This window comes from Coregonus lavaretus, assembly GCF_964263955.1.
Source record: "Coregonus lavaretus genome assembly, chromosome: 19".
NCBI lineage: Eukaryota > Metazoa > Chordata > Actinopteri > Salmoniformes > Salmonidae > Coregonus > Coregonus lavaretus.
In genome coordinates, this window is record NC_140006.1 from 6,615,904 (window position 1) to 6,640,639 (window position 24,736).

Sequence of the window (24,736 nt, forward strand, 5' to 3'; positions counted from 1 at the left end):
AATCAATTTTAGAATAAAGCTGTAATGTAATAAAATGTGGAAAAAGTCAACGGGTCTGAATACTTCCCGAATGCACTGTATGTCAGTGGTGGCGTGCATCAACAGATGGGGAGAGACTACGTGTCTTTCCTTCCTAACCTTAGCTCACTCCTTGTTGCTGGGGAGCAGTGTGCACATTATCTCGCTTTGGCGATGTATGTCCCCGGTTGCCTCAACTTGGGTGCAGATCTTTTATCCAGGTGGGACCCACTCTCTCAGGAGTGGAGGCTGCATTTTTAGCAGGGCTGGCATATATCTTTACGCATTGTGAGACAACATGCAGTCTCGTCTATTTTTCCTCAATGAGGGACCTGAGTGTCCTGTTGAGAACGGATGCTCTGGCGCACCAATGGCCTCGGACCCTCCTTTACGCGTTTCCGGCAGTGGTTCTGATTCAGCCCACGTTGGAGAGGGTGCGCCAGGAGGGCTTACCATTGGTTCTTGTGGCTCCCCGTTAGCCCAGGCAGCCTTGGTTTGCGGAGATCATGCACCTTTTAGGCAGGGAACCGTGGCAACTCCCATATCATAGGCAAGTGAGGCCAGAGATTTGGTTCCTATGGGTCTTGCCCCTGGGAGGGCCAATCTGATGGCTTGAGGTTTACCTTCAAATGTTATTCCTACCATTCAGTCTGCAAGGGCACCCTCCACAAGAGGGCTCTATGCATATAAGTGGCAAGCGTTGAGCTTTGGTGCCAAAATAAAGGAATTGTTCCTTTTCAGTGCTTATGTTCCTACAGGAGCTTTTTGAGCAGGGGCAGGCATTCTCCACGTTAAAAGTATACATGGCCGCTATCCCAGCGTGTCATGTGGGAAGTGACGGAGCCTCACCGGGGGCCTACCCCTGGTTGTGCGGTTCCTGGAAGGTGGACGTCGTCTCAGACCGGTCTCTAAACCTATTGCGCCGCACTGCTTTTGGATGCACTGTGTGCGGTCCCCTTTGAGCCTCTGGATCTGAAGATCCTCTCCTACGAAACCTCCCTGCTCATGGCTTTGGCCTCGGCTAAACGTGTTAGGGACCTCCACGCGTTATCTGTACACCCTTCCTGTACTCAGTTTGCCCCCGGGCGACTAAGGTGACGTTGCTTCCGAATGCAGCCTTCGCACCGAAAGTCATGGCTATGTCCTATAGGTCCTTAGCTTTTGAGCTATTTCCCTTTTCGCCACCTCCTTTTCTTTCTGAAGAGCAACAGAGGTTACATGCCCTGTGTCCGGTGAAAGCTTTACACACATACATTGAACGGACCCGAGATGTCCGGTTATGTGACGAGCTTTTTGTCTGTTTTGCTAATCCAACTCGCGGCAGGGCGCTCTAAGCAGTTTCTCTCCAACTAGATTGTGGAGGCTATCTACCTGGCATATAGCAGCAAGGGGTAAGGGTTACCTAACGGTGCACATGCCCACTCCACCATGGGTCTGGAAGCGTCTTGGGCGTTGTTTAAAGGGTTGACTATAGGAGATATTTGTGCTGCGGCGAGTTGGGCATCACCACACACTTTTGTGAGGTTTTATCACTTGGATGTCACTGCTCCCAGTGTGCTTACAGCTGGGACAAGGGAAAGTCACTAGGCAGTGCGCAATATCCAGACTGACGCATCTGGCGGGGTCAGGTCTGGGTGGTCTGCCATGGGCCGTTTCATTTAGTATCCGTTGGGGTCGGCTTGGGGAGTGATTATCTTTCCCCATAGTATGTTGTACCGAAGTTGACTGACTGAAAGGGAACGTAAAGTTATGACTATAACTAATGTTCCCTAAAGGAGGGAACAAGGTATAACAGCTGTTTGGCCCCGCGCCGCCTGTTCCTGGGCTTGGTGAAGAGCGGTCTTAAATTGAAGGAATTCATCTGAGTCTCACGCATATCAGCTGTGGAAAGCGGGCATCCAGAGAGGCAGGGATTGTAGATCCTTCAACCGAAGTTGCAAGAGTGCGATACCCCATAACGTTACGTTTTACAGCAAGATCTCCCTCAATGTCACCAATGGAAATTATAACCAATGGAAATTATGTATAGAACACAGGGCTTGAAAAGTGTTAACATACAGTAGTGGTATGCAACCATTAGGCCTACAGGGGGTCTATTATTGCTATATGGCAGTACTTATATATTATTTACATCCACAAAGCACCCTATAACTTACATTGTTTGACATTTGACTAAAGTCTGCAAATCCACCCTTTCCTCCAAAAGCGTTGCCACCAAAAGGGTCCACTGTTCCAAAGCCATCTACAAGAGAACAGAACATTACAGCCATAAACACACTTATGAAAACAACCAAACACACACTTAATATGGAAACATCTAGTGAAAAAAATAGCTTCTAAACGTTGCCTGAGCCTGAAACTACACATTCACAATAATTTGAGCATTTTGCTTATTCTAAAAAGGCTTAGGTGCTATTTCCAGAACAGGGGGTATGTGGCGTGACTGTTGAATTTTCCATGACTTTCCAAACAAAAGCAGAGCCTGAAGACTGACGTATGCATCTGATTAACTAATTACAGAACTGAGCTGGTTTACTGTTAGCAGCACTGTGGTGGAGTTGTTTTCGAACACTGTGGTATGCCTTTTAACTTAACGGATAAATAAAACAAACATTGTAACAAAATATGTTTGTTGTTACTTGGGAGTTATTGTGACGATAAAGGTGCGCATTCATGTGTGTTCCTGTGTTATGCAGTGTTTTCCTTCCCGTGGCATTGCTCTAAGTCTCCCCACAGTGTGTCCCTTATTCCTGTGGAGGTCTGTCGTTTCACTGGTGCGTAGGAGTGTGTTACCCCTAATTTAAACCAACTTCCTCCTCTTTCACTGAATAAGGCATAAGGGCGATTCCACGCCAGCGGGAGCTGAAATATTTTTGGTATCTGAGATTGTTCTGGCAATTCTCACATAGAAACGTAATTGTGAGGAAGGATGTTTGAAATGCTTTTTATATTTATATCACAAACAATTTTTTTTACATCATGATGAAAGTGGCCATTTTAGGCACTTTTTAGACCTATATATGCCTCCTGTAAGACCCTATGATCTGTGAACCGTATATGATACAGACAACATATTGGTGTCATTATAGACTACTCCTTATAGTGTGTTCTAAAATATGGAGTATGACTTGATTCTGAAATAAAATATGTCACATAAATGTATTCAACATTTAAAATATTTATATTCATATCTCAAAACTACCCTTTTTGATTTTGTTCATTTTAGACATTGTTTGGAACAATATACTCTACAAGTACATCACATTTCTAGAGTGGACTCTCTGCTAATTCTGAAGGTATGATCAATTTTATGAGCATCACCAACACAGTGAATGGGAAAATTGATTCAAAGGGAACTCCCTCTGCTGGTGACTGGCTGAATGTGCAATCCTAAAGGAGGGCTGTGATTGGTTTATGACTTATAATGTCAATTTCTATGTATAAAATGGGTTATATTATTAAAAGTACCAGAGCCCACTCTGGAAATGTGAAGAGTACACTGAGTGTACAAAACATTAAGAACACCTGCTCTTTCCATGACATAGACTGACCAGGTGAAAGCTATGATCCCTTATTGATGTCACTTAAATTCACTTCAATCAGTGTAGATGAAGGGAAGGAGACCGGTTAAAAAAATATTTTTAAGCCTTGAGACAATTGAGACATGGATCGTGTATGTGTGCCATTCAGAGGGTGAATGGGCAAGACAAAATATTTAAGTGCCTTTGAACGGGGTATGTTAGTAAGTGCCAGGCGCAGGGGTTTGAGTGTGACAAGAACTGCAACGCTGCTGGGTTTTTCATGCTCAACAGTGTTCCTAATGTTTTGTACACTCAGTGTATATTTTTACAAACAAAATCAATAAGGGTAGTTTTGAGATATTAATAATAATATTTTTCATGTTGAACAAATGAATGTGAAAATGTGTATTTCAGAATCTAGACATTCTCCATATTTGAGAGAACACCAAATGTTCTGCATCATGTACGGTTCACAGATCATAGGGTCTTACAGGAGGCATGTATAGGTAAAAAAATAATCCCTAAAATGGCCAATTTCAACATGATTTTCTCCAAAAAGGTTTGCGAAACAAATTATTTGTATTTTTTAACATCCTTCCTCCCAATTAAGTTCCTATGTGAGAATTGCCAGAACAATCTGGTGTGGATTTGCCAATAACGCCCACCAGTTCAACAGTAGGGGATCAAGGGAATGTACAGGCGATAGAGAGGAGGGAGGAGAGCTGAACTGGTTAAAGCAGTGCTGCCAGTGTTCTGGTGTGCTGGACACACACAACACAGTTTCTGATATGTTCGGCCTACACTGCGCCTCCTGTTTTTCCAGGGTTATTTTTAGTTGGCCAGCAGTTAAATGCGTAGGTAGCCTACTAAATATAGACCAAGCCACAGGAAAATATGAAGCCACGGTGAGTTTAAATTGTATGCCACTAACTAATGCCAATAAATAAAGTCTAAATGTAACCAACACGTCACCAGGTAGCAATGAATGAGGGCTTTTCTTCAGAAATCTTGCACAATTCAACAGACTTTCTCTCTCTCTAAGTGATATACAGATAGGGGTTTGATTATTCTGTTCTGCTTCTAAATCTTGTGAAATTCCTCCTGAATTACTGTTTTGATATGTTGATAGCTTGTTGAAAAACACGGAACATGATCTCAATAACTGATAGGGTGCTGAAATGTGAGTTTTATCTATTTAGTTTTCACTCTAAATATGATTTACCTTACCCCAGACCATTACAACAAAAACATACTGAGTGCAACTACACTAACTAGAAAGTCATTCAAATGTAGGTACAAAATTAAAACAGTTTTAGACATTTAAGTGTGGCCTGGAGAGTTTTCTTAACCTAAAATAATCATTTTTAATTTGTATATATTTTTTTTACTCAAACCTCCTGTGGGCTGGATTAAATGGGATCTCAGGCCAGATCTGGCCTGCGGCCCGTAGTTTGCCCACCCCTGGACTAGGTCCTAGTGCCAACGTGGTGTGTGTGGTGTAAAATAAAGGTTGTGTACTGCAGATGAGAGGTAGCTACAGTATATATTGGACTGTAAATTAGTTTGAGTGCCTCCTTGTATTTATACTTCTGCTACATTGTTATTCAATTTTTATTCCATTGAGCTCTATCTATGATTTTATTACTTTACTACTCCTTTTGTTCTATTCTTATAGGTCATTATCAATAAAACGTCACAATACGGTGCAGAGTGTTTGATTTGGCTGCTGGAGAAAAATGTGTAGTTCTGACTGTGCTCTTCAAGAGGTGATGATAATACATCCAAATAGTTAACATTATTTAACAATCCCTTGAAAATGACACACATTTGTCAATGGTTTTAGCGGCGCTCGGGTCTCTTTTGCCCCCAGCAGGCAAATCGAACACTCTGCACCTTATTGTGACTTTTTATTGATAACGACGATATTGTTGCCGCATTGAGAGGTGAACCTGCAAGTAAGCATTGAATTGTTCTGTGTACACTACAGGCCTTTTTACACACTGCATTGTTCTTAGCACCGAACTATCCATGACTGGCCCTGGGCTAGCTTAGGCTGTGTTCACAAAAGCAGGGCTAACTGAAACCAACTGTCACTTTTCTGGAATATAATATTCAAATTAGGTAACAATGGAACTCTGTGATTGGCTAGCCCCGAAAAGTCGGCGCTAACCTTGCTCCAGAGCAGAGCCAGCTAGCCCACTTTAGAATTTGCAAGTGTGAACACTCTCTTAGCCCCGGGCTAAAAGCTTTTAACCCTGGGCTAAGTGCAGTGTGAACATGGCTCATGTAATAAATGTCTATCCTGTGCATTTTGTATGACAAATAAACTCGACTTACACCCCAACTCTGCGGAGGTAACTGATTACAAGTAATAATATTGTAATCAGATACTGTACAGATACTTTTGAAAAACTAGATGATTACTTCTTGGATTACTTTTAAATTCAGAAAATATTTTGCGAAAAAATACAATACGACACCTTTCAATTTTCTCAAAAACATTAAATTCAGCATTGAAAAAATGCGCAAGTTTAAGTTTGTTCCACCTGAGAGAGTCTGACCACAAGTCAGAGACCACTATGATCACACACCAAATGCATTTGATGGATCCTTTCGGTCTTCTTCTAATGCCTCTTAAGGGGAAAGTAATCCAAAAGTAATAAGATGCATTGTTGGTTAAGGGTTGGTTAAGGGCTGTAAGTAAGCATTTCACTGTAATGTCTACACCTGTTGTATTCGGCGCATGTGGCCAATAAAATGTGATTTGATTTGATTTGATTATGTTACTGAGTTTGGGTCATCCAAAAGTTACGTTACTGAAAACAATTTTGGACAGGAAACTAGTAAATGTAACAGATTACATTTACAAAGTAACCTAACCAACCAAGGTGTCACGATCGTCTAAAACAGGAGACCAAGGCGCAGCGCGTTGAGTGAACATGATGACTTTAATTAGTAAAGCACGTCAATACAAAACAAAAGACGATAGTGAAGTCCAATAGTGACTATGACTAAACAGGAACAAAAACCCACAAACCCCACAGGAAAACATACAGAAATAAATATGGCTCCCAATCAGAGATAACGAGCCGACAGCTGACACTCGTTACCTCCGATTGGGAGTCATTGACCAAACCTAGAAATACAACACTTAGAAACACCCAACCAAACATAACAAAATACACCCTGGCTCAAATACAAAAGTCCCGGAGCCAGAGTGTCACAGTACCCCCCCCTAAAGGTGCGAACTCCGGGCGCACCAGCATACAGTCTAGGGGAGGGTCTGGGTGGGCGTCTGTCCACGGTGGCGGTTCTGGCCCTGGTCGTGGTCCCCACCCCACCTTAGTCACTATCCGCTTCCGTAGCCTCCTCCACATGACCACCCCCCAACTAAACCCCACTGGATTAAGGGGCGGCACCGGACTAAAGGGCAGCACCGGACTAAGGGGCAGCACCGGACTAAGGGGCAGTACCGGACTAAGGGGCAGCACCAGGATAAGGGGCAGCACCGGGCTAAGGGACAGCACCGGACTCAATGGCGGATCCTGGCTGGCTGGCTCTGGCGGATCCTGGCTGGACGGCTCTGGCGGATCCTGGCTGAACGGCTCATGGCTGGCTGAAGGATCTGGCTGCTCATGGCTGGCTGACGGATCTGGCTGCTCATGGCTGGCTGACGGATCTGGCTGCTCATGGCTGGCCGACGGATCTGGCTGCTCATGGCTTTCCGACGGATCTGGCTGCTCATGGCTGGCCGACGGATCTGGCTGCTCATGGCTGGCTGACGGATCTGGCTGCTCATGGCTGGCCGACGGATCTGGCTGCTCATGGCTGGCCGACGGATCTGGCTGCTCATGGCTGGCCGACGGATCTGGCTGCTCATGGCTGGCTGACGGATCTGGCTGCTCATGGCTGGCTGACGGATCTGGCTGCTCATGGCTGGCCGACGGATCTGGCTGCTCATGGCTGGCCGACGGATCTGGCTGCTCATGGCTGGCCGACGGATCTGGCTGCTCATGGCTGGCTGACGGATCTGGCTGATCCTGTCTGGCCGAAGGCTCTGGCTGATCCTGTCTGGCGGAAGGCTCTGGCTGATCCGGTCTGGCGGAAGGCTCTGGCTGATCCTGTCTGGCGGAAGGCTCTGGCTGATCCTGTCTGGCGGAAGGCTCTGGCTGATCCTGTCTGGCGGAAGGCTCTGGCTGATCCTGTCTGGCGGAAGGCTCTGGCTGATCCTGTCTGGCGGAAGGCTCTGGCTGATCCTGTCTGGCGGAAGGCTCTGGCTGATCCTGTCTGGCGGAAGGCTTTAGCAGCTCCGGTCTGGCGGACGGCTCTGACGGCTCATGGCAGACGGGCGGCTTATGCAGCGCTTGGCAGACGGACAGTTCAGACGGCGTTGGGCAGACAGGCAGTTCAGGCGCCGTTGGGCAGACGGGCAGTTCAAGCGCCGTTGGGCAGACGGGCAGTTCAGGCGCCGTTGGGCAGACGGGCAGTTCAGGCGCCGCTGGGCAGACGGGCAGTTCAGGCGCCGTTGGGCAGACGGGCAGTTCAGGCGCCGTTGGGCAGACGGGCAGTTCAGGCGCCGTTGGGCAGACGGCAGACTCTGGCCGGGCGACGCGCACCGTAGACTTGGTGCGGGTGGCAGGAACAGGCCGGACCGGGCTGGCGACGCGCACCGTAGACTTGGTGCGGGTGGCAGGAACAGGCCGGACCGGGCTGGCGACGCGCACCGTAGACTTGGTGCGGGTGGCAGGAACAGGCCGGACCGGGCTGGCGACGCGCACCGTAGACCTGGTGCGGGTGGCAGGAACAGGCCGGACCGGGCTGGCGACGCACACCATAGACTTGGTGCGGGTGGCAGGAACAGGCCGGACCGGGCTGGCGACGCACACCGTAGACTTGGTGCGGGTGGCAGGAACAGGCCGGACCGGGCTGGCGACGCACACCGTAGACTTGGTGCGGGTGGCAGGAACAGGCCGGACCGGGCTGTGGAGACGGATAGGAGGCCTGGAGCGAACAGCGGACACCACCCGTCCTGGCTGAATGCCTACCCTCACACACTCTGTGTGAGGCATCCGCACAGGACATACAGGGCGGTGTACCCCTGGCCTGGTGGCCTCCTGGATACTCCCCCTTTTCTCCTCCGTCAGCCCCGTCGTCCATGCCGTGTGCCCCCCCCCTAAAAATTTTCTGGGGTTGACTCACGACCCTCCGACGATGGCCCTGCTGCCGCCGTTGCTCCTCTCTCGCCAGGGCCTTGATCCTTCCCCAAGGTCCCTTGCCTCCGAGCATGTCCTCCCAGGACCACGATGTGCCCACCTGGGCCATCGCCAGCCTCTCTATCTCCTTGCCCGGTGCCTCCTCCCATGTCCAGTCTCCTTGCTCCTGGACACGCTGCTTGGTCTTTCTTTGGTGGGTTTTTCTGTCACGATCGTCTAAAACAGGAGACCAAGGCGCAGCGCGTTGAGTGAACATGATGACTTTAATTAGTAAAGCACGTCAATACAAAACAAAAGACGATAGTGAAGTCCAATAGTGACTATGACTAAACAGGAACAAAAACCCACAAACCCCACAGGAAAACATACAGAAATAAATATGGCTCCCAATCAGAGATAACGAGCCGACAGCTGACACTCGTTACCTCCGATTGGGAGTCATTGACCAAACCTAGAAATACAACACTTAGAAACACCCAACCAAACATAACAAAATACACCCTGGCTCAAATACAAAAGTCCCGGAGCCAGAGTGTCACACAAGGTGGGAAATTAACACCCGCCACCCACCAAATGAAGGTAGATGTTGGCATTGGCGGGTAATAATGTATATTATGTAAATTTGATATTTCTGGGTTTTATATTTTAAAAATGTGCAACATTTCTAAAAACCAATTTTAGCTTTGCCATTATGGGGTATTGTGTGTAGATTAATGAGGGAAAAAACAAATGTAATCCATATTAGAATAAGGATGTAACGTAACAAAATGTGGAAAAAGTGTATACTTTCCTAATGCACTGTATATACACACTATATAAACAAAAGTATGAGGACACCTCTTCAAATAAACGGATTCGGCTATTTCAGCCACACCCGTTGCTGACAGGTGCATAAAATTGAGCCCACAGCAATGCAATCTCCATAGACAAACATTGTCAGTAGAATGGCCTTACTGAAGAGCTCAGTGACTTTGAACGTGGCACCGTCATAGGATGCCACCTTTCCAACAAGTCAGTTCGTCAAATTTCATAGGGTCTGCAAATGTATGGGTCCTTAATACTTAGCTATATAATAATATAATAAGCTATTTAAGTTTTTTATTTTCAATAAATTTACTAACATTTCTAAAAACCTGTTTTCGCTTTGTCATTATGGGACTGATGATGATTTGTGTTTATTTAAACAATTTTAGAATAAGGCTGTAAAGTAAAAAAAAATTGGAAAAAGGGAAGGGGTCTAAATACTTTCCGAATGCACTGTATATATCATATCAAATCAAATCAAATGTTATTTGTCACATACATGTGTTTAGCAGATGTTTTTGCGGGTGTAGCGAAATGCTTGTGCTTCTAGCTCCGACAGTGCAGTAATATCTAACAAGTAATATTTAACAATTTCACAACATATACCCAATACACAAAAATCTAAGTAAGGAGTGGAATTTAAGACTATATACATATATGGACAAGGAATATATATACAGCACCAGTCAAAAGTTTGGACACACCTACTCATTCCAGGGTTTTTCTTTATTTTAACTATTTTCAACATTGTAGAATAATAGTGAAGACATCAAAACCATGAAATAACATATATGGAATCATTTAGTAACCAACAGTCTTGAAGGAGTTCCCACATATGCTGAGCACTTGTTGGCTGCTTTCCCTTCACTCTGCAGTCCAACTCATCCCAAACCATCTCAATTGGGTTGAGGTCGGGGGATTGTGGAGGCCAGGTCATCTGATGCAGCACTCCATCACTCTCCTTCTTGGTAAAATAGCCCTTAAACAGCCTGGAGGTGTGTTTTGGGTCATTGTCCTGTTGAAAAACAAATGATAGTCCCACTAAGCCCAAACCAGATGGGATGGAGTATCAGTGCAGAATGCTGTGGTAGACATGCTGGTTAAGTGCGCCTTGAATTCTAAATAAATCACATACAATGTCACCAGCAAAGCACCCCCACACCATCACACCTCCTCCTCCATGCTTTATAGTGGAAAATACACATGCGGAGAGCGTCTGTTCACCCACACCGCGTCTCACAAAGACACGGCGGTTGGAACCAAAAATCTCAAATTTGGAGACCAAAGGACACATTTTCACCGGTCTAATGTCCATTGCTCGTGTTTCTTGGCCCAAGCAAGTCTCTTCCTCTTATTGGTGTCCTTTAGTAGTGGTTTCTTTGCAGCAATTCAACCATGAAGACCTGATTCACGCAGCCCCCCCTGAACAGTTGATGTTGAGATGTGTCTGTTACTTGAATTCTGTGAAGCCTTTATTTGGGCTGCAATTTCTGAGGCTGGTATCTCCAATGAACTTATCCTCTGCAGCAGAGGTAACTCTGGGTCTTCCTTTCCTGTGGCAGTCCTCATGAGAGCCAGTTTCATCATAGCGCTTGATGATTTTTGCGACTGCACTTGAAGAAACTTTAAATGTTCTTACAATTTTCCGTATTGACTGACCTTTATGTCTTAATGTAATGATGAACTGTCATTTCTCTTTGCTTATTTGAGCTGTTCTTGCCATAATATGGACTTGGTCTTTTACCAAATAGGGATATCTTCTGTATACCACCCCTACCTTGTCACAACACAACTGATTGGCTCAAACGCATTAAGAAGGAAAGAAATTCCACAAATTAACTTTTAAGAAGGCACACCTGTTAATTGAAATGCATTCCAGGTGACTACCTCATGAAGCTGGTTGAGAGAATGCCAAGAGTGTGCAAAGCTGTCATCAAGGCAAAGGGTGGCTATTTGAAGAATCTCAAATCTCAAATATATTTTTATTTGTTTAACACTTTTTTGGTTACTACATGCTTCCATATGTTTTATTTCATAGTTTTCATGTCTTCACTATTATTTTACAATGTAGAAAATAGTAAAAATAAAGAAAAACTTGGTGTGTCCAAACTTTTGACTGATACTGTAGTTAAACCCCAAAAGGTTGGGTTGTTGGTGTTGGGTTTTTAAGGTTGGGTTATGGATATTTGATCCAGCCAGTGGGTTAATTCTCCCACCACCAGCGCATGAAATCCACAAGAACATGAGCAAGTGTCGAGCCATGGCAACTTAATAGTTTTCTAGTGTGACTTAGTGACTGACTGAGTGGCTAACGTTATTTTGACAAACTAAGGGTGTTTTGGCTGACTGAAAACCGTAAGTAACAAACGTTACGAATTATGAATGATGGTCATTCATGTTAAATAGGTTATCCTATCATAAATAGGTAGCTTGAGCGTCAGCGAGACATTTTCTGGCAAATATCTCTGACTGTGGTAACATTTACTAGCTAGCTAACGTTAGCCTCGCAACCAATGCTCTCAACGCTAGGTTACTGGAGTGTTGTCGCAGAATATAGCTAAATGTATGTTTTTTGTCAACGTTTGGCTAGCTAGTTAGCTAACTATGTCAGTGTCTGTAATGGTAGCTAGCTAATTGACTTCTTCAGGACTGTGTTGGGCACTGTTTCAGTCGTTAGCTGGCTAGCTGAATTACCATAGCTCGATTTTACTTATTCTCTGTCTGGGTTAATTTAACCAAGCTATTTGGCAGGCGTATCTCATGCTTGCATGGTGATTGATTAAGTTAGCTAGCGTTACTGTACTGGTTTTCAATAGTTTCTGACAGTGGCAGCTTCAGTCGGAAGAGGATGGATGAAAATTATTTTAGCTAGCTAACATTAAAATGTACCTTAAATATGATATAGTCAAGTTAGTTGCTAGCTAGCTATGTTTCTAACATTTCTTTATTTCTGTACTTAAATGCAGAGGCCAAGGCCAATGGACGGCTTTGTAAAGGATACGCTGAATGAGTGGAACCTGGCCTCTTTGATTCCAAAGTTTGAGGGTAAGTAAAACTGAGAAATTCCTTTCTGAGAGTGAGGGGACAGAGCTTTGGGAGTGAAAAAACACACATTTTCATTGACCCTGTGTAATACACCATCTATGTCTTGCACATTGTCATCGATAACCAGTAGTACAACCTTAATGGAAACTTGAAAGACTTAACTTCAACAGAGCCTCTTAGAACCATGCAGCCACTTTGGGACTACATAAATTATATGCACAGCTACCATAGTTAGTCGGGCCTTCATTTTACCTACTTGCCTTATTGGTCATTTGCACAGATATTCTGTTGCAGTGACAAACCTGACACACAACACACATCACAGCAGGCTGGGAGCAGCTCATGGGCACTTAGGGGTAAAGTGCCTTGCTCAAGGGCACAACAGCAGTAGGTAGAATACAGAGATATTGTAGCTGGTAACCCTTTGGCTGCCGGATCACTCCCTGCAGGCCGCAAGGGGTTCGAACCGATACCCCGCCTGTAATCGGCCTGCCTTTCTAACCTCTATTCATTTTGTTCTTTCCTCACTCCCTTGCCTATGTTCAACCATTTGACCTGTCTTATCAACCCTTCCTTCTTCAAAGTATGTAATTTAGAAATGTGGGTGAAACTATCCCTTAAAATCTCCCCCCTAGCCGTTAAGCCTAGCGGTTAAGCCTAGCGGAAATGCAGGCATTACAAATAAATGAATAGAAATGTAACATTGTATCTTGATTGTGTGTAGGAAAGGGAGGGGGTGGGATGGTAGGGAAGGGAAGGGAAGGGAAGGCAAAAATACATAAGCAAAATTGAAATTAGGATTACACTGAAAATAACCCAAGGATTACATAAAAACATTACCCAGTTGCTGGGTCAATCCCCCAACCCAATGTGCTGGGTTTATGTCACAACCCAATGCACTGGGTTGTTTTAACACAGCAAAATAGTCTAATTTACCCAGCAACTGGGTCAAGCGCTCAACCTATGGTGCTGGGTGTACAATATTGACCCAGCGCTGGGTTGTCGAAATGACTCAAATTGGGCTATTTTGAACCCAGCATTTTTTAGAGTGTAACAATAATTCATTTTGGAAAAATATTAGGCATAACTCAATTTCTACCTTTATTTTTGTACTTTTTACCCCCAATTTCGTGTTACAGTCTTGTCCCATCGCTGCAACTCCCATACGGACTCCAAAACACGACCCTGCCAAGCCGCACTGCTTCTTGACACACTGCTCGCTTAACCCGGAAGCCAGCCGCACCAATGTCTTGGAGGAAACACCGTACATCTGCCGACCGAAGTCAGCGTGCATGCGCCCGGCCCACCACAAGGAGTCGCTAGAGCACAATGGGACAAGGACATCCCGGCCTGCCAAACCCTCCCCTAACCCAGACGACGCTGGGCCAGTTGTGCGCCGCCTCACGGGTCTCCCAGGCCGGCTGGAATTGAACCCAGGTCTGTAGTGACGCCGCAAGCTCTGCAATGCAGTGCCTTAGACCACTGCGCCACTCGGGAGGCCATCATTTCTACCTCTTTAAGACGCCAAAATCAAATGTTTTCAGTAATTATTTTCAGTATCCTAATTTTGTTTGTTTTGTGTTTTCTGATTGTTTCAGTGCATGTATTCAACAAGCTTTGGATGAAGGACTTTCACAGGGCCGCCATCTCCAGAGTTCTCAAAAAGGCAATAGTTCTGAACTGGGTTTGATTTAGTTTTTGTTGTTTTAATTATATAAATGTTGTTTATTATCTTTTAAACGTCCATAGGTTGAAATCTATTGCTCAGTTATCATGTACATAATTCTGTAGTTGTCCCTTTAAACATCCTAAGGTCAACATCACCATAGTGTTCACATTTCTCCGATGTAAATGTTGTAGCTACATACAAAGATGAAATGAACAATTTGTGAAATATCCAGTCATTGCTCTTTTCTTCATTACCATGCTGATGATTTCAAGTTGTATTGGATGTATTTTTATCTGTTAAGACATTGAATACATGTTTAGTATATTTACTACATTTAATGTTTAGTTTTTTTCTCTAAGAAGTAAGTTCATTTAAAGTTATTTGATTTCATTTATGTAGTTACAACATTTCAATCTTAACACACAGTAACCAAAAACCTGATCTAATTTGCATATTCAAATGGAGTTTGCAGCAAATTTGTAGAATCTTTGTAGAATCTCTGTAGAACAGTAGAATCTTCGCCACAATTTTCCCAGAATTGTTTGCCAGAAGTTCAAAAGTTGCAGCAAATTTGCCACAAAACCAATTTGCATGTGAAAAAATGAGAAATTGGCCAAAGGTTTGCCACAACAGAAGCCTGTTTTTTCGGTAAGGGATACTATAGTTAACACGTTTCACATTGGATTTATTAACTACAAAAAGGTAAGACACATTTTCATTTGAATTCTGGTGCTGGTCTGAAAAAAAAAAAAGGGGACAGAAAGAATCGATATAAACCGTTACTTCTTTGTTTGACCGGTTCAGAATTTGATTTTGCTTGTTGGAACAGTGGAAAGGAACGAAAAAAAGAATGGTTCTCTTCAGAACAAAATGATTGGAAAATAATTTTGGTTCCAACACCTGGTCACAACCATAAACTGTCAACCCCATCCCCCTGATAAATTAAGATAGGATATGAATTTTGTTTTAGATATGTTTCTTTTAATTAGGTTTTATAGTCATAAAGCAACTGAGGAAAAACAAAATTGCTACTTTGTATAACACTTGAATGAAGATGAACATTTTTACTTTTGTCAACTCCGTAAAACATAAACTCCGTCAGAGTGCTGAAAAACCGAATAGAATGGTTGTTTTTATTGGGGATTTTCAAATGAATCAGTTTATATATTTTACAAATTGAACTTTTATTTTTGAAGCAATTAATAGTCTGTTTTGTGTATTTGTTGTCAACTCCGTCAGTGGCAAGTCAACTCAGTCACCCCTTAAAATCTTTTTTTTGTGTAAATATTCTCAAAAAATATTGAATCACAATTCTGCAACATATGCTTAAACTATTAAAGTATTTGCTGTGCTAGATATAAGGGATAATATATGCTTTATAAATGTTGTTTTCTTTTCTGAATTTAGAAGAACATGCCAAAATGCTAACGAAATATGCCCTGGAGCATTATATAGCGCTATAAAATAAAAAATAAAAAATAGTTTAGAGATTTGTATTACACATTTTAATAATCTAATGTTAGAATTAAACAATAAATGCCTTTAAACATTTGTTGGACAATAAACATAAACATTAAATGCCTTTAAAAGTGTCTGACGGAGTTAACATAAATCCATTTAGTTGCATTTCATGAAAGAATGTAAGAATTAAGAGGTTATTTCTTTACATGGTGTGATAGCTGATACTTTGGTCTATGAAAATATATATTTAAAACATTGTTAATATCAAGAAAAATATTTGTGGGAAAAAAAGTCCAGTAAAAAAAAAAGGGGGAATTGATCAATATACCACATTACTTCTTACAAGTAATATACTTCTTGTTTTAGAAACATTACAAAGCATGCTCATCAAATATTTGTGATTTTTGGTGTAATTATGGCAAAACATATTTTGGCTGGTAAACAATGCGAGTAGCTGGTAGATTTTTTCATCTACCTGCCACAGTGGCTGGTGGACCAAAAAGTTACAGTGAGGGAAAAAAGTATTTGATCCCCTGCTGATTTTGTACGTTTGCCCACTGACAAAGACATGATCAGTCTATCATTTTAATGGTAGCGTTTATTTGAACAGTGAGAGACAGAATAACAACAAAAAAATCCAGAAAAACGCATGTCAAAAATGTTATAAATTGATTTGCATTTTAATGAGGGAAATAAGTATTTGACCCCCTCTCAATCAGAAAGATTTCTGGCCCCTAAGTGTCTTTTATACAGGTAACGAGCTGAGATTAGGAGCACACTCTTAAAGGGAGTGCTCCTAATCTCACTTTAATGTGCTTCTTCTTGAGCCACTCCTTTGTTGACTTGGCCGTGTGTTTTGGGTCATTGTCATGCTGGAATACCCATCCACGATCCATTGTCAATGCCCTGGCTGAGGGAAGGATGTTTTCACCCAAGATTTGAAGGTACATTGCCCCGTCCATCATCCCTTTGATGCAGTGAAGTTGTCCTGTCCCCTTAGCAGAAAAACACCCCCAATGTCACGCCCTGACTCAGGGGACGGTTATTTGTTGAGTCAGGGTGTGTATATTTCGTGTTGTGTTTATTTCTATGTTTAGTTTCTAGATCGTTTAGATCTATGTTGGCCAGGGTGGTTCCCAATCAGAGGCAGCTGTAGCTCGTTGTCTCTGATTGGGGACCATACTTAGGCAGCCGTTTGGCACCAGTCAGTTGTGGGATCTTGTTCTGTATGAGGTATGTTATTTTGTCTACCTTGGACTTCACGTTTCGTTTGTTGTTTTGTCATGTGTTCAGTACGTAAATAAATATGAATACATATCACGCTGCGCCTTGGTCCTTCTCGTTAATGAACGATCGTGACACCCAAAGCATAATGTTTCCACCTCCATGTTTGACGGTGGTGATGGTGTTCTTGGGGTCATAGGCAATATTCCTCCTCCTCCAAACACGGCGAGTTGAGTTGATGCCAAAGAGCTCGATTTTGGTTTAATCTGACCACAACACTTTCACCCAGTTCTCCTCTGAATCATTCAGATGTTCATTGGCAAACTTCAGACGGGCCTGTATATGTGCTTTCTTGAGCAGGGGGACCTTGTGGGCGCTGCAGGATTTCAGTCCTTCAAGGCGTAGTGTGTTACCAATTGTTTTCTTGGTGACTATGGTCCCAGCTGCCTTGAGATCATTGACAAGATCCTCCCATGTAGTTATGGGCTGATTCCTCACCATTATCATGATCATTGCAACTCCACGAAGTGAGATCTTGCATGGAGCCCCAGGCCGAGGGAGATTGACAGTTATTTTGTTTTTCTTCCATTTGACAGCAACAGGAGTCATACAGTACATCAATTAGATTTCATTTTTTTTATTTTTTTATGTTATAAGCCTCTATAAAGTGGGGACAATAGTTTTTCCTGTTCAGACCATAATAATATGTGTGTTGCTAACTGACCAGCGTGGACTCGTCCTGACACTTCTGCCTGATGTCGTTGAGCACACCCTCCAGCATGTTCCTCTGCTGATCCATCTCTTCTAGCCTATCCTGGGCATCCTGCTTCTGGGACTCCAGGTCCTGCAGACCACTGCTCTCACAGTCCAGGTCACCCTGCATCTCCTGAAGGGCAGACACCAGAGCAGAGGCATATATATAGACACAATCATTAAAACTGATGAGTTAGCTCAGACCACTGCTCTCCCGGTCCAGGTCACCCTCGATCTCCTAATACAGGGTTCCCCAATAGGCGGCCCGCGGGTGATTTTATTTGGCCCCCCAAGTTTTCTGAGCAAATATTGTTGAACATAAAAGACTGTAAAATCACCAAGAAATCCTCTCAAAGTGATTTTTGTCATGAATGTCTGTGGAATGCGGTGGGCCAGAGTCAAGCGCAGGACACAGAATGAAATGAAAATCTACTTTACTGAATAGTAAAGAAACAAGTAAAACCTCCAAACACAGGGAGGAGCAAATCCGCTCACAAACGACACTTGTAACAAGCAACAAACACGCACAACACACAGTGGGGGCGAACAGGTTAAATAAGGAAGGACATAATACTATAATGGGAAACAGGTGCGCAACACTAGACAACAACCAGGTGAACATAGAAACATAAAACATAGATCCAGTGACAACGAACGCCGCAGCCTGCCCGAACCAGAAGGAAGGGCAGTCTCGGCAGAATCCGTGACAGATTTTAATTAAGGGAAAGCATATGCCTAATGGACAAAAATGAATAGCAACTTATTGCCATTGGACGAAACATATACACAATTGCAAATACCACTCAAATAGATGCCAAATGGTGCAAACATATTGCAAATGGTATATGGCAAATGCCAGTGTAAAAATTCAAAAATCCCAAGGGGGGCGAGCGTTCTCCACCGTCAGACAGTATATTGCAAGTGGACACCAAAGTAAAATCTCAAGGGTGAAATGACCAATTATAAAAACTTTGTCAAAAGACTGGTAATGTATTATGTGTAATGGACACTGTCCATTAGCAATATATTACAATGGGAATTTACCATCACGAATTGGACATAGTGTGACATTTCTGAAATGCCCAATTGTCAGACTCGTTGAACTCAGGATGGCCTAGCAGTGATAGTGGTTCCTCTCCCTTATTCATTGGTGTTGATTTCAGCCTGTCCATTTGGTGATGGTAAATCACTGCTTAAACATATTGGAAATGGACAGTGTTCATCTGCCATATGATATATTGCCAGTGCCTATATGTCAGTATAACTTATTGGCACTGGCAATATATCATATGGCAAATGGACACTGTCCATTAGCAATATATTACAATGGGCATTTACCATCACGAATTGGACATACTGTAACATGCTCTTACATTGCTGAAATGCTCAATTCTCAAGCTCATTGAACTCGGGATGGCCTAACAGTGATAGTGGACTCTCTCCCTGTCCATTAGCAATATATTACAATGGGCATTTACCATCACGAACTGGACATGAGTTAAAGGGCTTAAACTAATAAAGTCCACTACTGGGACACTCTACTGTACAAATACAATTCAAATGTGCTGTCCTTTGACTGTTGATGATGATTTTAAGCAATGAGATGGCTGACTTGATTGCTGTCCAATTGCAATATGTTACAATGGCATTTGCCATATGGTATATTGCAAGTTCATACTTCCCTTTTAGGATATGAAGGGGACCATGTACTCTATTCATATTGATATCTGTAGAGCTAAAGGTGACCCTGAACACGTGGCAAAAGGAACTTTGCAAATTGCATAAACAGAAGCAGAGTTAGAGTATAACCTGTAAACCAATGTTATCCTAAGGGAACAACTCGGATGGGTCAAACTGAATGAACCGCTGCACGCAGCTAGAATAACTCTGTGGCTTGTCTACCCCAACCTCCCCCCGATGACCCAGTCAAAAACAGCGTGTCTCTGTGTGACCCAGAGGCCACAATATGTCAAAATCATGTTGAAATCACTACTAGTCAGGCTTAATTTCGGGCCTACTTATTTGCACAGTCGCTGCGGTCAGACCGAGCGAGCTACAGTCAAGTGGGGCACATCATTGAACTCGGAAAGGCCTAGAGACTATAGCGATGACATTCATTTGCCTTTCAGTGTTGATTTCAGCCTGTATGTTTGTTGATTTTAGCCTGTTCATGTGTTTGTTGATTTCAGCCTGTTCATTTGTTGATGGTAAAGTTCATACCTCCCATTTAGAATATGAAGGGGACCATGTACTCTATTCATATTGATATCTGTAGAGTTACCGGTGACCCTGAACATGTGGCACAAGGAACTTTGCAAATTGCATAAACAGAAGCAGAGTTAGAGTATAACCTGTAAACCAATGTTATCCTAAGGGAACAACTCGGATGGGTCAAACTACATGAACCTCGTTCAGTGATGATTTTAGCCTGTCCATTTGGTGATGGTAACTCCCTGTTTAAACATATGGGTATTGGACTCTGTCCATTATCAATATAACATATGGACCATGCCAATATATAATACTGCAATTGGACAGTCAGCCATCAAGTCAGCCATAAGTGAATAAGATATCATACTTACAACAAACTGATACATACTGACACCAAACTTACTTTGTCCAACTCGTTTAGAAGCCAACTATCACATATGTCAGAGCTGGCCCAAAATTCATTGCGCTTTCTGTTAAAACCATAAACAAAACACGTACTTACATTCGAGCTGCAAGTCCAGTTCTGACATTATGTGTAGGCCTAGCTGAGGCGAACCCGAATCCCGAGTTTCGGCTCGATGGGTCATTCGGAGCACGAGCAGCGACCTTCATTAGTTCTGAAAATGAACTTTTTTCGGGGGTTGCTATGGGGTTCCTGAACAAGCTATCGTTCTTGTAGGGTCCGTTTCTATGGGCCGAGGCGGTTTCAATGCACCTAGTCTTGTGATTCTGGGACTTTTCTAAATGTCGTCATTTTCGTGATGTTAAAAATGAATTTAATATATTGCAAATGGACAAGGCTGTTTCTCGGCCGGAGAACCTCCTAGAGCCACATAACTCACTGTGCAGTACCGACTTAAGCTATATAACTGTTTTATAAAGTTTCAGAGCTCTAGGGCTGACGGTTCTTTGATGGTTCAAATGCAGGCTCCTTGCGTCTGTAAGCCACACACTGTGTCACTCCATCTTGGCTGTGTGTGTGAGTTTTTCTCGTAGGTCTGATGGGCAGTTTGAGCACATGTCAGGCTAGAGCATGTCTCTATGGGTGCTGCGTTTATGGGGTGGTTCTTTGGGTCTCAAAAGAATACTGGAAGTACACGGTGCTGTGTGAGTCTGTCCATTTGCAATATGAAAATGCACCTAACTTATTGAAGATGGACAAACTTCATACATAAAATCACATAAATCACTTAAAGCTCCAAAACCTGCCTTAACGTATTCGCCTTAATACGCCTCAACTGCCTCTATAACTTTTTTCTACAAAAAACATTTTTCTTTTTTGCATCAGGAAGATGACGTTGTACGATTTCTCATAAACTACGATAGATAAATGGCTGGTTCTATTTTTCCTTACACTGTAGGTTTATGTACTTTGACGTGCAGCGGTCAAATTAGCGATGTATTACTGTTTGACCTTTAGTCCCAGAAAATGTGCATTAACTCAAAAAGCGTTGTGGCCTCGACGCCATCTTGTTTCCAGGGTAAAAGTACATCTGGCCGCCCCTCTGCTCACCGAGTTTCGTCTTTGAAGTCTGTTCAGTTTACGCGAAACGGCCATGTCCATTTGGTGATGAAATGTCAATTTGCCATATACAGCGGGTCAACACCCTGTGGTATTGTCCGGTACAGCAGAAATAATGAAAAATATGATATCTCGGAAACCTAGTGTTCTGGAAACTTTCTTTCATGACTTCCTGGAAGAACGGGCCTTGGCGCTCGACCCGAGGCCTTCGGCCTGTTTTTAGCACACCCGCGGACATCTAGTTAGGGGCCGTCCATTTGCCATATGACATTTCTCATCGATCATATGGCAAATGCCGTCTGCGTCCCTTTATGTAGGAAATCTGTTCCCAAGTATTCCAATGTAATCTAGGTTTGAAATGATAAAGTCAAATACTATATCTGTTTGGGCTTCTTGCGGTCAATTTGCAGTGCACAAATTATTTATAATTATGTTCCAGCCCGCCGACCATCCGCTCAAGAAAATAATCGGTGAATGTAATTGGGGACCCCTGTCCTAAAGATTAAACCTCAGACCTTAGCCCATAGATAGATATACAGTGCCTTCAGAAAGTATTCATACCCCTTGAATTATTCCACATTTGTTGTGTTACAGTCTGAATTCAAAATTGATTAAATATACATTTTTTTCTAACCAATCTACACACAATACCCCATAATGACGAAGTGAAAGCATTTTTCAAATGTATTGAAAATGAAATACAGAATATTTCATTTACATAAGTATTCACAACCCTGAGTCAATACTTTTTAGAAGCACCTTTGGCAGAGATTACTGCTGTGAATTTTTATGGGTAAGTCTCTAAGAGCTTTCCACACCTGGACTGTGCAACATTTGCCCTTTATTATTTTCAACTTCTTCAAGCTCTTACAAATTGGTTGTTGATCTTTGCTAGACAACCATTTTCAGGTCTTGCCATAGATTTTCAAGTAGATTTAAGTCAAAACTGTAATTCGGCCACTCAGGAACATTCACTGTCTTCTTGGTAAGCAACTCCAGTGTAGATTTGGCCTTGTGTTTATTGTCCGGCTGAAAGGTGAATTCATCTCCCAGTGTCTGGTGGAAAGTAGACTGAACCAGGTTTTCCTCTAGGATTTTGCCTATGCTTAGGCCCATTCCGTATTTTTTTTTATACTGAAAAACTCCTCAGTCCTTAACGATTACAAGCATACCCATAACATGATGCAACCAACACTATGCTTGAAAGTATGGAGAGTGTTACTCAGTAATGTGTTGTATTGAATTGGCCCCAAACATAACACTTTGTATTCAGGCCAAAAATGTATTGCTTTCCCACATTGCTTGCAGTACTACTTTAGTGCCATGTTGCAAACAGAATGCATGATTTGGAATATTTTTATTCTGTACAGGCTTCCTTCTTTTCCCTTCTTCTCTTATCACAGCCATTCAACTTTGTAACTGTTTTAAAGTCACCATTGGCCTCATGGCGAAATCCCTGAGTGGTTTCCTTCCTCTCCGGTAACTGTTAGGAAGAACGCCTGTATCTTTGTCGTGACTGGGTTTACTGATACACCATCCAAAGTGTAATTAATAACTTTACCATGCTCAAAGGGATAGGTGCCATCTACCAATTGGTGCCCTTCTTTGCGAGGCATTGGAAAAACTCCCTGGTCTTTGTGGTTGAATCTGTGTTTGACATTTACTGCTCGACTGAGGGACCTTACAGATAATTGTATGTATGCGGTACAGAGATGAGTTAGTCATTCAAAAAATCATCTTAATCACTATACACAAGTTTTTGAGCCGTTTCCGCTCTACTTCCTGAACTCCTCCCGTCGATGCAATCCACTTCCGTTCTGCCGGGCTGGATTTGTTTTGCTAGCTAGCTCCGTTGTGCCGACAAAGCACTGATATCGCAGTGACAAAGAGGATATAAAAATTACAATTACAACATGAAGAAAAGTGGTTCGGGAACGACGTGTGCGGTAGTTGGTTGCAAAAACACGAGAAAGCACCTGAACGAGTGGTTAGATAGAGAGTGCTACGACCACAAACCAGCTACGAAGAGGCAATGTCCATGCGCTCCATTGTTTACATTTTTTCGCAAGCCTGATACCGACTCGGAATCAAGGACCTGGCTGAAGGCATTGAATCTAAAGAAACCACCCCTCAACGTTTTTGTTTGTTCCTATCACTTTGTTGACCAAAAACCTACCAAGGATAATCCTTTCCCAGAGTTGTGGTTGGGATACAATCGCCCTCCCCAGCCAAAGAGGCGTCAACTCACCCAGCGGACCACTGCCTCCCCCCAGATAAAGAAACGCAGACTTGAATCTGAGGGTAAGTTCAGCAACTAGCTATGAAGCTGACAATACTGTTAATTATGAAGAAGTTGTCATACATTAACATTGCTACCGGTATTTTGCTAAGGCAGTTGATTGTTTTGGAGATGGGACAAACAATGCCCACGATAGCTACATCATTAATTGTGTGTGTGTGTGTGTGTGTGTGTGTGTGTGTGTGTGTGTGCCTGCCTGCGTGTGTCTTAGTCTACATCATAAATACAATGCAAGGTGGCAGGCTGTTGTGATGATGATTGTGTGTGTGCGTGTGAGTGCAATGTTGTAGTACACATTTTCCCATTGTGATGTTTGTAGTGAGAGGACTCTATGCCTGCATTAATTTTGCTCCATCCATGTTTTCTCTTCCCCTTTTTAGATGCTCCAGAAACCTGTCAGCCTGTCTGTGAGGCCGAGCCTGCTACACCAAAATTTCGAGATGCCCAGACCCAATGGGAGGATCCGTCACATATTGATCACATTTACTGTTCAACAACACAGTCTGTTAAAGTAGACAAGGCCACACAGTGCGAGGCAGAAATGGGTCCTACTGTGACCAGCACCACGGTCATTGATGATGCTAGGTCCCGGCTGTATACAGGAGTGCTTATGGTTCAATTCTTCACCCTGGTGACGGTGTTGTTGCCTTTCAGTAAGCCATCAATTACCCTTCCTGTTGTTGACCAAATACTTATGACATTGATGAAACTAAAACTAAACCTAATATTAGGAGATATTGCTCACCGCTTCAATGTGTCTACATCCATGGCAAGCATTGTGATTAGTCACTGGATTGACGTGATGGGTGAACAGTTCAAAGTCCTGATCCCCTGGCTTCCAAGAGAGACCATTCGTGCCACCATGCCCTTGTCGTTTCAGAGGAACTACCCTCGAACCACCTGCATCATTGACTGTGCCGAAAGTGCCATGCAGAGAGCCACAAACCACGACTCAAGGAGTGACACTTTCAGCCAGTATAAATCACGCAACACTGT

At 43.2% G+C, this 24,736-nt stretch overlaps 1 protein-coding gene across 1 annotated transcript in view; it reads right to left on the minus strand.

The window, feature by feature from the left end:
• The window catches only part of LOC311146922 (uncharacterized protein), a gene marked incomplete at both ends in the record, with an annotated part of 99,977 nt that overhangs the window by 25,278 nt on the left and 49,963 nt on the right, over positions 1 to 24,736 (minus strand). The window contains 2 exons of the mRNA XM_084183543.1: positions 2,175 to 2,260; positions 17,676 to 17,841. Coding sequence (XP_084039669.1) covers positions 2,175 to 2,260; positions 17,676 to 17,841 — 252 coding nt within the window. The remainder of the gene's footprint in view (positions 1 to 2,174; positions 2,261 to 17,675; positions 17,842 to 24,736) is intronic.